Here is a 14,374-nt window from a genome sequence, read left to right as displayed (position 1 = left end):
CTCAGTACAGGGGAACGCCAGGGCCAAGAAGTGGGGGGGAGGTGAGGGCAGTGGGGGTGGGGTGGGGGGACTTTTGGGGTAGCATTGGAAATGTAAATGAAGAAAATACTTAAATAAAAAAATTTAAAAAATAAAGTTAAAAAAAAAGAAAAGAGAAATGAACAGAGCAGAGAGATGGCGGGAATAAATAAGATGCCATCACTATTAGAACACAAAAAAGCTCTCACAACACAGACAACTACACCCAAATCAATAACAAAATTACCAGATTTACTACCTCCAGGTTCTGATTAACCTGTCTACTTAGTTTTGACAGCATCAGAAGAGGCACATTTATTCAAACAATTATTAGTACATGCCCACCAAGTAATCTCAGGGATTCAGTAATATTTTTGCAATCAAGATAAATTAATCCATAAGACAGAATAAGGCATGAATTAACTCATAAGGCATGGATCAGACTAAGGGTAAATGCCTAAATGAAAGACTTTGGAGAGTAGACAAATATTAGCTCCTTATATGTCCTTTAATACTAATTTGAGCTGCCTCCAGTCACAGTGAGTTTTGACAGGTCATTGGACTGACAGTTTAGTGTCTACCCACAGGTAGCATGGGAGCCTGATGTCTAAGCATAACTAGCAATCTTGTATGGGTTTTGGCTGGGAATAGTGAACTCTATCCCCAGGGTCCTCTCCTATGACATATTATCTGACTCCCCAGTTCTTTTCTGTTTCCCAAAGGCCAGAATTTTCTTAAAGTAGTTTCTCAGGACACTTCAGTTTTACAACCTCAATTTTTGTAATGAAAACTCCCTGTTTCCTGTAGGCAGAGGGCTCAGATACAGCACATACATAGAATTGTAAACTCTAATTTCTATCTTAAGATAAATTCACACACACACACACACACACACACACACACACACACACACACACACATTAATACAACAAGACATTGAATGTGGGTACCATTAAATAAAGATCAAGATGGAATATGGATTACTACTGGTCTGTATTCACACTAGCTAAAGCTTTACCTACTAATGGAGAGGTTTGGCTATGAGAGCCAGGCCATTGTTGGACTCCATTGCTAGGGGGAGGGCAAATCAGGAGACCAGTTCCAGGAGGAGCTTTTTAAGCTACTATTTGAGCACTTTTACCCATCTGGAAAAGGCATTTATAAAAACTAGGAAAGGCCTTCATCCTTCCCCAGGAAGCCAATAAAAACTGACTTGCTTAAGTCAGTTTTCCTGTAGTTTGCTGGGGTGTTGGTCTCTCATTTGGATTCACTTGAGCACAACCCTGGCATCTGGCTGAGTCATCCCAAGTAGCAGGGCTCATCTAGGTATTACATAGCTTTTTCCGAGCAGCTCAGAAAGTTTTGTGAACCATAGATGAGCAGACCGGTAAGGGTTAACCACCAGAGTCCTGACCGTTGTTTTCAGGGGCAGGGGGTGATCTTTCCCTTTGATGTCCTTTATCAGCCAGTGGGTTTGAGCTGTACTTTTCTTCATTACCATGAAGTCTCTGGGAAGCACCAGGTCATGGTATATCATAAGAATATGAATAGGGCTCACTGGTCTTCAGGCCACTTGTCAGCCATCCAGGTCAGCAGCCCAACAGTAGATGACAGTAAATTGTAGGGGAAGTCTAATAGTCTCTAGAATGGCCAAGATTATTTAATTTCCTTTCCACAGCAGTGAGAATCCCTCTTTCAGTCACACTATGAAGATGTACAGAAATAAAAGCATAGCAGTTGTCTGTGTATACAGTGGTTGACTTTCCTTTTTCCCATCTGAGAGCCTGTGTCAGACCAATCAGTTCTCCTTTCTGGGCTGAGGTATCTGACTTGGGTCCAAATATTTTCAGTTTAAGTAATTGTTGCAGCTCCTTTGCATCTAGTTTCATCTTTCATGGAAGAGTACCTGCAATGCAGGTGGTCATCAGGCAAGAGGTGATCAGATGTGATAACTGTGAGTTTCTCACTTTGTACTCAAGTATGGTCAGGCCTGGTACTGGCTTACACAGACATTAGACAGCCAAGATCCTGGTGTGTCTTAGGGCTGCCATAACTGTGAAAAGACACTAAGACCAAGGCAACTCTTATAAAGAACAACTGTTAATTAGGGCTGGCTTACAGGTTCAGAGGTTCATTCCATTATCATCATGGCAGGAAGCATGGCAATGTCCAGGCAGGCATGGAGCTGGATGAGTTGGGTGTTCTATATCTTGTTCTGACGACAAGCAGAAGACTGGCTTCCTGGTAGGTAGGAGGAGGGTCTCAAAGCCCACCCCCACAGTGATACACATCTTCCAACAAGGCCACACCCCGTAATAGTGCTACTCATTCCCTGGGCCAAGCATATTAAAACTGCGTGGTGCTCCTCAGAGGAGGTGAAAGACCCACAACGTGAGGACTCCCCCAAATTCTGACTCAGGAGAGGCAACACCCCAAATCATTCACAAGAAACGGTCTTGCTGCAAACTGCAAGAGGATTTTTATTCAAGAGTGCTCTTGGGCCCACGGTCATACACCATGCAGGGGTAGAGGACCGCAGCGCCCCGAGTAGCTGGATAAGGGGGTATTTAAAGGGAGAAACCACAACTCAAGGAAATGGGGAGGGCGTTGTTGGAAAATACCAAAGATACCAGTTAAGAGTCCCAAGGAAGTGCAAAGTCTCAAGAGTCGCAAGGAATACCTGGTAATTGTGCGGGTTATCTCTCAAGACAGTTTCTAAGAGCCCCTAACAATAGCACATTTGCATAGCGGGTTCTGACAATGGTCAGGGTGACTTTCAATGGTCAGGGTGACTTTCTTTGAATGAACACTCTTTGAACCCAGGAAGCGGGTCGGTGGAGGAATGTCACTATCTGTTTTATGATTAGCATACCTTGGACCAATGAGTCACAGAGTCACATTCCCAAGCCTGGGCCTAAAGGCCTAGAATTTTGTTTTTACGTTATATTTCAGAGGGCCTCAGTCTTGTAATAGAGTGCTGTTAGTACAAGATTTAGACCCAGATTTAACTTGTGCGCTAGCTTACATAATCTAGCAGTAGCTACCACAGCTTAGACGGATGGGCCATTTTGTGGCTACAGGGTCCAATCCTTTGGACAGGTATATCACAGGGTGTTTCCATGGTCCCAAAATTTGGATTAAAAGTCCTTCTGTCTTGTTTCATGGACAAACAGATGAAAAAGTTTTGAGTCATCTGGAAGTTTTAGGGCTGGAGTCAATGCTAGAGCTGTTTCTAAAGCTTTAAATATCTTTTGTTCAACCTCAGTTCAGATTAAGGGCTCAGTGCCCTGCTTCATGCTGGTGTGTAGTGAGAGGCCTTACTCTGCTTACAAACTCTGGAATCCAGAGGCAGCACTACTTCATAGTCCCTAGGAACATAACTATATAGTAGTTTCTATAGTGATTCCAAATCTCATCAAGCTGATGACCAAGATTAACCATAGCAACAAGCTTTCAGGTGTCTGAAAGAAACTTCTGAAGCTACTGCAGGGAGCAGATCAGAGCTGTGTCTCTGGCCTTGGCCCTCTGGCTATGATTTGAAGACTCTATCCTTCCTTCCCAGCTCCTCAGGTCTCACAAGTTGAAGGATTCCAAGTATGGTTGTAAGTTTAAAAATACAGGGCAACTAATTAAAATCTAATTTCAGATAAAAATTAATTTCATTGCAAATATTGCCTGGGGCACACACCAAAATGTTATTGGGGATCTAAATGAATGGGGGCATCTGTGTGCTGTATTTGTGAAAACAAGTAAACCTAGGTGGGTTTTTTTTTTCCTATGTTCTCTTCACATTCTTTCAATCTTTTAGATTAAAAGAATAACCCTAGGACCCACCATGAACTACCTGTCTTTATGGACGTTGTCTGTGATGCTTCTGGGTACTGTTGCCAAATCACAGCTCACTGTAGCACCTACCTCACCCTCCACCTCCAAGTCTTTCCATGATCACAATCCCAGTGTCTTTAAATATGGCCCTTCAATACTTTTGCTTCTGATTTCCTTTACTTCCTATTTCCTTTACTTTCCTAGTTCAGAACACATAGTTCACAGAGGCATGTAGGCAAATGCTCATTGAACATTGGCGTTTGTTTATTATTTTAAAGAAAAGCAGTTCTACTAATAAAGATAATAGATTATGTAGCACTAATTAGAATGAAGTTGTGAATCAGTGAATAAATGAAAGAATGAAATGGAGGGAACTTCCTTCCCTAAGCACTCAGATTGGACGCCCTGACTGTCAGAGATACATCTTTAATTCCTTCGAATGTTTTCTAAAATGTTACAGGGTGAGAACAAAGAGGCAGTTGCTGTCTGGTAAATCCAGCGATTGTTGGTGCAGTGGCGGAAGTGGGAACTGCAGCGACTGCTCCACGCCCCGTTGGGATTGCCCACTCTCCCTATCCGGAAGTCGCCGGGTGCCGGAAGTGACGTCGCACGCTTTCGCGCTCGCGGGAAAACTCTACTGTTTAAGTGGCGGGCTGCCGGTGCGACTGTGGAGCGGTCATGAGCCTCTGGGTGGACAAGTACCGGCCGAGCTCCCTTGCCCGGTTGGACTATCACAAGGAACAGGCAGCACAGCTGCGCAACCTGGTGAGCCGCCTTGCTCGGCAGCTTCCTGCACAGCCCGGGGAAGGGAAGGGAAGGGAAGGAAGGGAGGGAGGAGGCGGGCGCCCGGTGCTAGCGAGGAGGTCAGAGTGACGCGTTCCTCAAAGTGCCGTGTGTTTGCTGTGGGGAACCTCTTGAGCTTGGTGTGGGGACCAGAAGAAGGCCAGTGTAGTGGAGAATCAGGAGCAAGCAGCGGCGGTAGGGGGCGGGGATGGGGGTGTGCTCGGGCCTCGGTGTCACTGCAAATGCCTGATGGGCTCTCCCGCTACTGAGAGCTTAGGTGGGAAGCTGATGGAGGTGACTGTGCCCCGGACCCTGTTCTTAGTTACTGCGGAATCACAGCTAAGGCTTTTCTGAAAAGGAGAGATTATTTTAACGAGTGCCGCGATCCTTCATATGAGAGCTTTTGGAAGACTCGAGGGTGAAGTGGAAGATATGCTTTAGGTTTGGTTTTGGTTTTGGTTCGTGATGCATGCACTAATTCAAAATAGAACATTATACTTCGTTAATACACGTGCCGGTTTTCCTTGCAAAAGCTTTAATGTTCAGTTTCCCGGTGGCAAGATCAAGACCCCATGTTAATAGTACTCTTTCGTTTGATAGCGCTCTGTTACTGCTGTCTTTTCCATAGCATTGATAACCCTGATCTAGTGTGAAGTTCCTCTATCTCTTCCAAGTGAACTTACAAATCATCGCACCTGCTTCTGAGCAAGAGGACCATTATGGGGAGCCCGGGCCAGACAAGCATCTGTCTTAGTTACAGAGATTGGGTTCGCCTTCTGTCATCCCTTAGTTTCAAACGGGCCCTTCAGATAGCTTACTTAGGGAGTGCCTACTTTTAAGCATTTAGTGCATGTAAATTAGATTAAATTAGTGTCCAGAGTTTGGTACGTTTTCTGTTGGAGCTGGATGGTAAACAGAATATTTTGGTACTTTAAAAGTGGGTTGTTTAACTTAGTTCACCCAGTTTAACTAAGATATAATGTCTTGTTCATTTTTTCCCTTAGGTGCAGTGTGGAGACTTTCCTCACCTCTTAGTATATGGACCATCAGGTGCTGGAAAAAAGACAAGAATTATGTGTATTCTACGTGAACTTTATGGTATCGGGGTGGAAAAACTGAGAATTGAGCATCAGACTATCACAGTAAGCATCTTGGGTTGAAGCTTAGCAGATGTTTCTGGAGGGGACTTTCAATCCTGGTCATGTGTATTCCTCTCTCCACCACTAGCCAGTGACTAGTGTGTGACTTAGGAAGTTGTATGTCTGTGTGCTCGTGTGGGTGAAGGTAGCATGAGTAGAGTTACTGTCAGCTGCCAGTCCTCTCTTCCCCATTGTATTTAAGACAAAGATTTCCTTCCACTCTCCCAAGCCCATCTGACAGGCGGACCTGGGGGCTTCTGGGGATTCTCCTGTCTCTGCCGCCCACCTCTCTGAGGTCCCTGGTATTACAGACAGTTGCAACTGGACCAGCGCTACAGCTTTTATATGGAGTCATCAAACTTGCAAGTGTCCACACCACAAGTGTATTTCACTCAGCCATTTCCCCAGTCCCTGAAATGCCCTTCTCTCAAGTGTCCTCAGCCCAGTAAAACTGGCAGTTCCTTACACATGATAGTGTGTAGCTTGCCTTGATTATGGTTTTTTACCTTTTACCTCAGTGGGATGAGAGAATATGCCATGTCAATTTCAAGGCCTTCATGGCATCTAATAACAGTGTCGTAATATTTTGTATTCAAGAGGGAAAAAAATGCTTAGTGGGGATGCTATTAATAAAATCTTCAGGAGGGTGATGTCGAATTAACTCAGAAGAAACAATATTCTACAAGACAAAAGAACTGAATAAATAGAAATATAAAGTATGTTCTCACATGGGAGGCTTAATATTTAGAAGTCTCTGTCCCAAGTAACGGTATAAATTTCAGTCAGGATACTAATCTTGAAAAAGTGTATGATACCACCCTAAATCCCATATGGAGGACACATTTCTGAAATGAGATAAGGTTATGAAGAAGAGAAGTGAAGCGGGTGTATTAGTTCATCCCTAAATTGTTTAATATAAACTAGATTAAGGCAAGGTAGGTTTATTTGAGGGGACGACAGGAGAGAGAGGCTGTTGGGATGAATTAATTTTAAGAAATAGAAATAGCAAGTTTTATGGCAAATCACCAACATGAGTCCTGGCTTTGCTCTACTTTTAGAGGATTTAGCAAGTCTGTGGTCGGTTGATTTGTGTTTGAGGCCCATGGTGAGGCAGAACAGTTATAGGGGTGCAAGTGTATGAAGGAAGAGTTTCCTTACAGACATGTTAATTTCTTGTTCAGCTGATGGGTCTATGGACAGGTGGCACAGACATGCACAGCGCCAACAAAGTGAAAATCCATAAGGATAATTAGTTGTAGAACATGCATGTTATGAGTTGATAACACTGTCATGACATCACACCAGTTGTCTTGAAAGGGATCGCAAAGACACATTATTCAGTGAGAAAAGCAAAATAGGTATGTATGAAAATTTCTTTATACATCATTAATTTTTCATGAAACAATGATCCTATGAATATATTTTTCTTTTCTTTCTGTGTTAACATGGAAGCCTGTAGATAGTTGGCAGTAGTGATTTGGTGATTCACGAAATAAAAAGAAGACAGCCAATAAGTAAATGTTGAACCAATTCTTGTTTCATTCACAGACCCCATCTAAAAAAAAAATTGAAATCAGCACCATCGCAAGCAACTACCACCTTGAAGTTAATCCCAGGTAAACTGCTCCTGAATATTCTTAGGAAAGTAGTCAGAGATTTAGCAAAAAAAAAAAAAAACTTTATAGTCATTGTCCTCCAGCTTAGAGTTTTTCTAAAATACTGTTGTCAGAGGTCCCTTAGGTCAGTGGGTACCATGGTCCATGTCACCGAGGTGAGTGTCTATGTAAAGGAATGAGTGCAATGAAGGGAGTGGAAGGAGGAGTCTTGAGCTCTTGTATATGTGGATTTGGTGGCAGTCCCTGTGTAACCCTGAGAGGATTCATCAAGGAAAAGCTTAGGAATGGATCACATTATAAAAGTAAGTGTGTTTGCTCCATAGCGACTGGAAAGTGCTCACCAGCATCCAGATGTTGTGGTCTAGCTGTAGCTAGCAAAGAAAAACTGTGTTGTGCAGTTTCAAGTACTTGTTACTATCAAGGCATTATCCAAGATACTTGTTAAACTCATAGTTTTGCTGTCAAAGTAAGAACAAACTGCTGTAAGAACACAATGTTTTTAGTGGTGGTACAATTTAAATTTGCTACTGAGCCTAAAAGATCTCAAGTTTCAAGGTTCCTACTTGTAATTAGATGTTACTAATTTCAACAAAACACAAACAGAAGAAAGCAAACTTCCTGATACTGTTCATGTAATAACAGATTAAGAGTGAGAGTGCAATACTTGGTGAGTGTTTACATCCATGTGACCATCATTCTGGTATTGTGTAGTGATGCGGGGAACAGCGACCGAGTTGTAATTCAGGAGATGCTGAAGACAGTGGCCCAGTCACAACAGCTTGAAACCAGCTCACAAAGAGACTTCAAAGGTAGGTGGTGAGGGACTTTCTGTGAGGCTGGGGACCATCAGTGCTTTTACATTGGAGTACAAATGAATATGTGCACCCACCCTTAATCTGAGTGCCCGGGAGGCAGAGACAGGAGGATCTCTGAAAGTTCCAAGCCAGCCTGTTTTATAGAGTGAGCTCTAGGGCAGCCAGGCCTGCTTGTAGAGGCCTGTCAGAAAAAAAAAAAAAAAAGAAAGAAAGAAAAGACATATGAATGGAAGCCCTGTTCTCTGCTCGTGGTGTTCAGTCTTCTGTCTGTGGTGTCTATTTGACATTTCAGAGCAAGATAACGGGAGCACAGATCATGTAAAATAAGAAAGAACATATAGTACACATGTGAGCGAGTGTGTGTCGTGGACGGAGGTTGACACTCCTGTCTTCCTAGCTCATTCTTCATCTTGTCATTGAGACCTGCAGGTGATTGAACCTGCAGCTCACTGATGTCAGCTCTGCTGACAGGGCAGTGAATTCTAGGGTCACACCTGTCTCTGCGCCACTAGAACTGAGGTGTATGCCCAGCTTTTTATGATTCCTCAGTCGGAACTTGGTCACTGTGCTTCCCATGTTAGAGTAACATGTTTTTTTCCATTAAATTCATGGTTACTTGAAAATAATGTATTTCTTAGACCTTTGAATTCAATGTATTTCTTTTCTGTTGACTATTTTTTATAAAATGTGAATTTTAAAGAAAGTAGATTTTCCCGTAGCCTTTGAAAGTAGGAGGCCAGAGAGGGATTCTCAGGTTTGGTCCTTAGGAGGTCCTGTGTTTTCTTTTCAGAAAGCAGTGAGGCCCACGGCCCTGTGCTTCCATTTCTGCTCCTTTGCTGTTCCTGCCACTGACATCCTTGTTCCTGTCTGTTTCCTGCTCTGCTCAGCTAGCTTCTGCTGCTGAGCTCTGTGTGGAGCATCCATCACCTTAGCATTTTGAGAAACCTCCACTTCCCCAGACGTTACTGTTGCAGGGTCCCGTGTTCTCAGCCACAGATTGGGCCCTATGTGATCTACTTACAAGTTCTGCTTTGATACTGGCTATGACTTCTAATGTGTCCTGTGGGCAGTTTAGGGTTCAGTGCCTTAACCACTGGGACAAGTGTCACAGATTCCTCCTTTCTCACTCAAGCACGATGCTGCTTCTTTGTCATTGTCTGTTCCTGTCAGCACAGATGTGGATATAGTTTGATTTAGATGTAAAGGTTGCTTTGTCTGTGAGTGTATCTAAAATGAAAGCCCGCTGCTACTGCCATCCTTTGGAAACCGCTGGATAATAGGATAAAAGTTTGAAAGCTGGATTCATCCCTTGCACTATTCCTGAACCACTTAAGGCTGACTGACTGGTCTTAGCCTTGACTGCAGCCAGATGCAGTCTTCCTCTATGTGCTTCCATAGTCTCTTCTTGGCAGTACCCACCTGTTGTGATGATTGCAACAGAGCTTTCCAGAGTATTAATGGATTACTTAAAACTTACAGGGTAGAGCAACACCTCCCTGTCTTGTAGCTTTGTTATCAATGGTAAAGGCTGGACGTCCTAAAACGTATAGACATCCTAAGTTAACTTCATTTTGACCAGTGTTTTTTAGTCTTGTTTGATTATAAAATTAAAAAAATTAAAAATATTCTTCTGTAAATCTGATTTGTTCTTTTGTAAAAGTAGACTATCAGGTATCTATTTAGGATTTCCTGCTGATTAATGTGGACACAGCAAAGGCAGAAATTAAGGCTTCAGTGGCCTCCAGTTAAAGCTGGTTTTGTTTCTCTTTGACCCAGTGGTATTATTGACAGAGGTGGACAAACTCACAAAGGATGCTCAGCATGCCTTGCGCAGAACTATGGAGAAGTATATGTCTACCTGCAGGCTCATCTTGTGCTGCAATTCCACATCCAAGGTGATACCCCCAATCCGAAGCAGGTGCCTGGCAGTTCGTGTGCCTGCTCCCAGCATCGAAGATGTAAGTTGGGTTGCAAGTTGGGTTGTTTTCCAGAAACCCTTCAGTTCCAGTTTTGTTTTCTGAAACATAGTGAGGCTTATCAGTCATTGAAGGGCAGCTGCAGAGAGAGCTGAAGGCCAGCCTTTAGTAGGTGCCAAGTCATAGTGATGTGTTTAGTGGTGAATACAAATATAGACCATGTTCTCTTTGTCTTCTACTCTTAACAGATGAGCATTAGGAATTCACCAAGCTTCGTGAAGTCTTCAGAAGTATTTAGTATCTTCTGCCTCAAGCTGATTTACTTAGTTGTAGGGGGAATGGGAACATAGAGGAAGTAGATAATGTGACAGTCCCCGGTCCCTTTTCATCTTAATAGCTGTCAATAAAATGTACTGGTTTCACACAATAGACAACTTTCCAACTCACAGTAGATAGTGGAATGTTGTATGCAGCAAAACCTTGTGGTTTTACTTCCTGCTCCTAGTTGATGCAGACAGATTGCACACTGCAGCACCTTACGTGTCCTGTAGAAGGCAGCACAGAACAGGACTGTGATGCCAACAGTAGTGAGAAATTGCCTCACAGTGCTTCTCCTCTGTTAATTTTTCTTACAGATTTGCAGTGTACTATCCACTGTCTGCAGGAAGGAAGGTCTGGCTCTTCCTTCGACATTGGCCCGTAGGCTGGCCGAGAAGTCGTGCCGAAACCTCAGGAAAGCCTTACTTATGTGTGAGGCCTGCAGAGTGCAGCAGTGAGTGGGGCTATGGCAGCAGGTAGCACTCTGGGACATGAGACTTTGTTGTTCACTTATTTTCTTTGTGTTTCATAGATACCCTTTTACGGAAGACCAAGAAATCCCAGAGACAGACTGGGAGGTGTATCTGAGGGAGACTGCAAATGCTATTGTCAGTCAGCAGACGCCACAGAGGTAACAGTGTGCAGGGGCAGAGATACCATGACATTTACAAGTACAAGTCGGTCTTGAGCCTCATTTGAAAGGAAAAAAAAATCATTTAAGGTCTGAAATATAGCGGACTAAGTCGTTACTTTATAGTTTATGCTTTTCCTTAGTCTGTTAACGTGTATAATTGAACTTTTATTTATAAAATAAATTTTGAACTCTTTCTGTTTTTTTTTTTTTTCCCAGAATGTTAGATAGCTTAGTTTTAGTGCACAGCATGAACTGCCTAGTGTGCTCAGGCTGAGAGAATAATTGTAATTGTTGTAATTGCCTTGAAATTGATGCAGAACGTACTTAGAAAGATGCTGACCTTCAGCTGTCATCCTAACTTAGTCAACATTACATTTGTATCTTGATGACACTGTTCCGCTTTAATGCAGAGAGTAAAGAGAGTGTGTGACAGTGTTCTGGAACTAGAAGAGACCGCCGTGCCCAACCAAGGACAGGGTCTATGAAGAGAAATACAAAGTTCTTAGAAAGCTTATAGCCTTTTGCTATATACACCAGAGTTGTTCTCATTCATGTTTCAGGTTTGTTCCTTAGGTGGACAGTACTGAAAACGAATGCCTCCACGGGTAGTCTCGCTTGTGTCAGCTTAGGTCCCCTGCTGTTGCATTGTGGCATTCTCTCAAGCTCCCTGAAACACAGCCTTGTCATTGCTCTTTTGTGGGAACTGATCATTTTAGGCTGCAGGATAGACTTGATTGTAGCCATGAGAACCTGAGTGTTCCTGGTTGAGATGAAAGTAGTGGTGAGAGGGGTGTGTGTGTCTCTTTTGAGTTGCTATCTGATGAGTTACAGTTTTATAGGATTCCTACCAACATCACTTAGTGGAGGTGCTTAGTGAGACATTCCAGGAACTGCTGAATTATACTCTTGCTGTGGCAAAAAAGGAGTGTGGATGTCTACTTTTAAGAAAACATCTAAATCACTATCTTTTAATTACCTAGAGAGGAACATCTGCAGTAGCTTCCTCAGATCCCTTGGTAGTTGTTTTTTCTTTTGGTTGTATTATAGAAAGGCAATGACAATTGTTTTCTACGTTTCAGGGATGTTATTTATTCTTGTTGATATGCAATGTGTGCATTTCCTTCACACTCTCCTGAAGTGTCATGAGGGATACCTGAGTTAAGGGCTCAGACGTTTGGCATCCCTATTGACTTAGCCAGGCTTTGCTTACCTGGGAGCCCTGGCCTGTTCCTTCTGTGAAGGTCAGCTTTGTGTCCCTGCTGTGTTGCTTACACACTAGGTGATCATACTTTATGCTTATGTCACCTCATTGTTTGTGTGATTGACTGGTGACTCCCCAGTCTTTTTACAGCCACTGTGTAGATACATTAAGCATAAAATTCTGTCTAGAAAAGATGCATAAACATAGTATTTGATATGTCAGGAATGTGCGTGTCTTCAATCCCTTATGGGAATGTGCTCAAACTTGACATTTCAAGCTCTAAATTTCTCTCTCTTTCTTTTTCTCTCTCTGTGTATGTGTGTATGCAGCCATGAGCATGTCAATATGTGGAGGTCAGAGGGTAACTTTGGGAGTTTATTGTCTTCCATTATGGCTTTTAGGAGATCAAACTCAGGTCATAAGGTTTGTACACCAAGCAGCTTATCCACCAATCATTGTATCAGGCCCTTGGAATCTTGGTTTCTCTCCAGTAGTGTTGTGAGTAATGCAATTAATAGCCCTTGTTATAAATATCCATTATTAAAAATGTATGGAAAAAAAACTTTTTACAAAAATGAGCTGATCCTTGGCTGTGGCTGTGTATCCTAGTAAGGCAGGAAGATGACTTCTGATTCAAAGCCAGTATGAGCTACCTAGTGAGGTTCAGGCCACTTGGGCCACAGAATGAGTCTGTCTGATCAGACAATCTAAAATGGGACAGACTGGGGCTGTCACTTATTCATAGAGCACATGTCCGAGACAGCTTCTCTCTGCATCAGGTTAATAACATGGAACTCTACTGATTAGTGGATTAAAATTTCTCCTTGCTTTTTATCACAAAGTAGCAATTCCTTTGTTTCATATAGGCTCCTTGAAGTCCGAGGAAGGCTCTATGAGCTTCTAACTCATTGTATACCTCCTGAGATAATAATGAAGGTAAGTGGCTCCATTGTACATCTTGAACTTTCAGAGCTAAACCTGGACACTGGCTGTGTGATCACAGAGCTTTTGTAATGCTAAGGTATATCATCATCTACAACATTTTGTTATATCTGCAGATAGTGATTTATTCTTTGCTATGTGAGTCTTTAAAGGTAGGAAAATGAAATTGTAATAATGGAACCCAGTTATGCACAGCCATGGAAAGGGAAAGGTCCTTTTCAGCTGGCACTCAGAACTAAGAGGATGGAACTCTATAAATGCCTGGGGAACAGACATTCTAGGAAAGACATGGTATAAGCTGAAGATATTGATATAGTCTAGGCTTTTGTAGGATTGGCCTCCTGGCCTCTTAGCAAAATTTACTGACTTGGGATATGAGGCTGTTCATGGGGTTTTGTAGTAATGTGAACAAAATCAAATTGTACTGAATTACACACACACACAAATGTGCTCTTCTATATACAGAAGTTAATACTTTGCATTAGTAGCATGCACACATTAAAAACTACCTTTATGTGTATAAGCTTTACCTTTTATGGGTGAGAAGAGTATGCACGTTTGACTTTTTCCCCCTTGACTGTGCTGTAAGTCACCCATACTTCCCCATAGGGCCTCCTCTCAGAACTCCTCCATAACTGTGATGGGCAGCTGAAAGGGGAAGTGGCACAGATGGCAGCCTACTATGAGCACCGACTACAGCTGGGAAGCAAAGCCATTTATCATTTGGAAGCATTTGTGGCGAAGTTTATGGCACTTTATAAGAAGTTCATGGAGGACGGACTGGAAGGCATGATGTTCTGACAGCCAGCAGCTCCTCCAAGCACAACAGATACCTTGTTTATATAAATTTATCCTGGGATTTTGGGTATAATAAACTAGCTTTACCTAGTAATGTATCATTTGTGTTTGTGTTTTAAAAGTTAATCCTCTCTGAAGTATAAATCTTAATTTTTATGTGTATGAGTGTTTTGCTTACATGAGTACTTTGTATGTGTGCCTGTGCATCATGTGAGTGCCTGGAGCCTGAAGTGTGTGGGACCATGAAAGGCAGCCTGTTTTCTGGTTGAGCTAGGATTAAACCCCTGAGACCCAGCAGGTGTTCCTGCTAGGGGCAGAAGGTGTTTGCCACACCCCTAGACACCAGGCTCCTGACAGAGGCTTCAGCTC

At 42.8% G+C, this 14,374-nt stretch overlaps 1 protein-coding gene across 2 annotated transcripts; it reads left to right on the top strand.

Moving 5' to 3' along the window:
• Positions 1-4,439: 4,439 nt before the first annotated feature.
• Positions 4,440-14,103, top strand: Rfc3 (replication factor C subunit 3). Of its 2 annotated transcripts, none has more exons than XM_021162885.2 (9): positions 4,440-4,608; positions 5,631-5,768; positions 7,314-7,381; positions 8,093-8,190; positions 9,973-10,154; positions 10,748-10,884; positions 10,963-11,061; positions 13,132-13,201; positions 13,817-14,103. In XM_021162885.2, the coding sequence occupies exons 1-9, from the start codon at positions 4,522-4,524 to the stop codon at positions 14,006-14,008; spliced, it is 1,071 nt and encodes a 356-aa protein (XP_021018544.1). In that variant the 5' UTR covers positions 4,440-4,521; the 3' UTR covers positions 14,009-14,103. The 2 variants fall into 2 exon arrangements, with proteins under 2 accessions (XP_021018544.1, XP_029332843.1); XM_029476983.1 differs by lacking the exon at positions 4,440-4,608 and adding an exon at positions 4,990-5,067.
• The last annotated feature ends 271 nt before the right edge of the window (positions 14,104-14,374 follow it).

This window comes from Mus caroli, chromosome 5 (genome assembly GCF_900094665.2).
Source record: "Mus caroli chromosome 5, CAROLI_EIJ_v1.1, whole genome shotgun sequence".
NCBI lineage: Eukaryota > Metazoa > Chordata > Mammalia > Rodentia > Muridae > Mus > Mus caroli.
Note: the sequence above shows the minus strand (reverse complement) of the source record. Positions and strands in the feature narration are given on the sequence as shown.

What these genes read in the sequence shown, in the direction of transcription:
- Rfc3 (XM_021162885.2), top strand. Translation starts at nt 4,522, where the DNA reads ATGAGCCTCTGGGTGGACAAGTACCGGCCGAGCTCCCTTGCCCGGTTG. An exon ending in CTGCTCCCAGCATCGAAGAT is followed by an intron (nt 10,155 to 10,747) that starts GTAAGTTGGGTT and finishes TTTTTCTTACAG; the next exon opens with ATTTGCAGTGTACTATCCAC. An exon ending in AGTCAGCAGACGCCACAGAG is followed by an intron (nt 11,062 to 13,131) that starts GTAACAGTGTGC and finishes TGTTTCATATAG; the next exon opens with GCTCCTTGAAGTCCGAGGAA.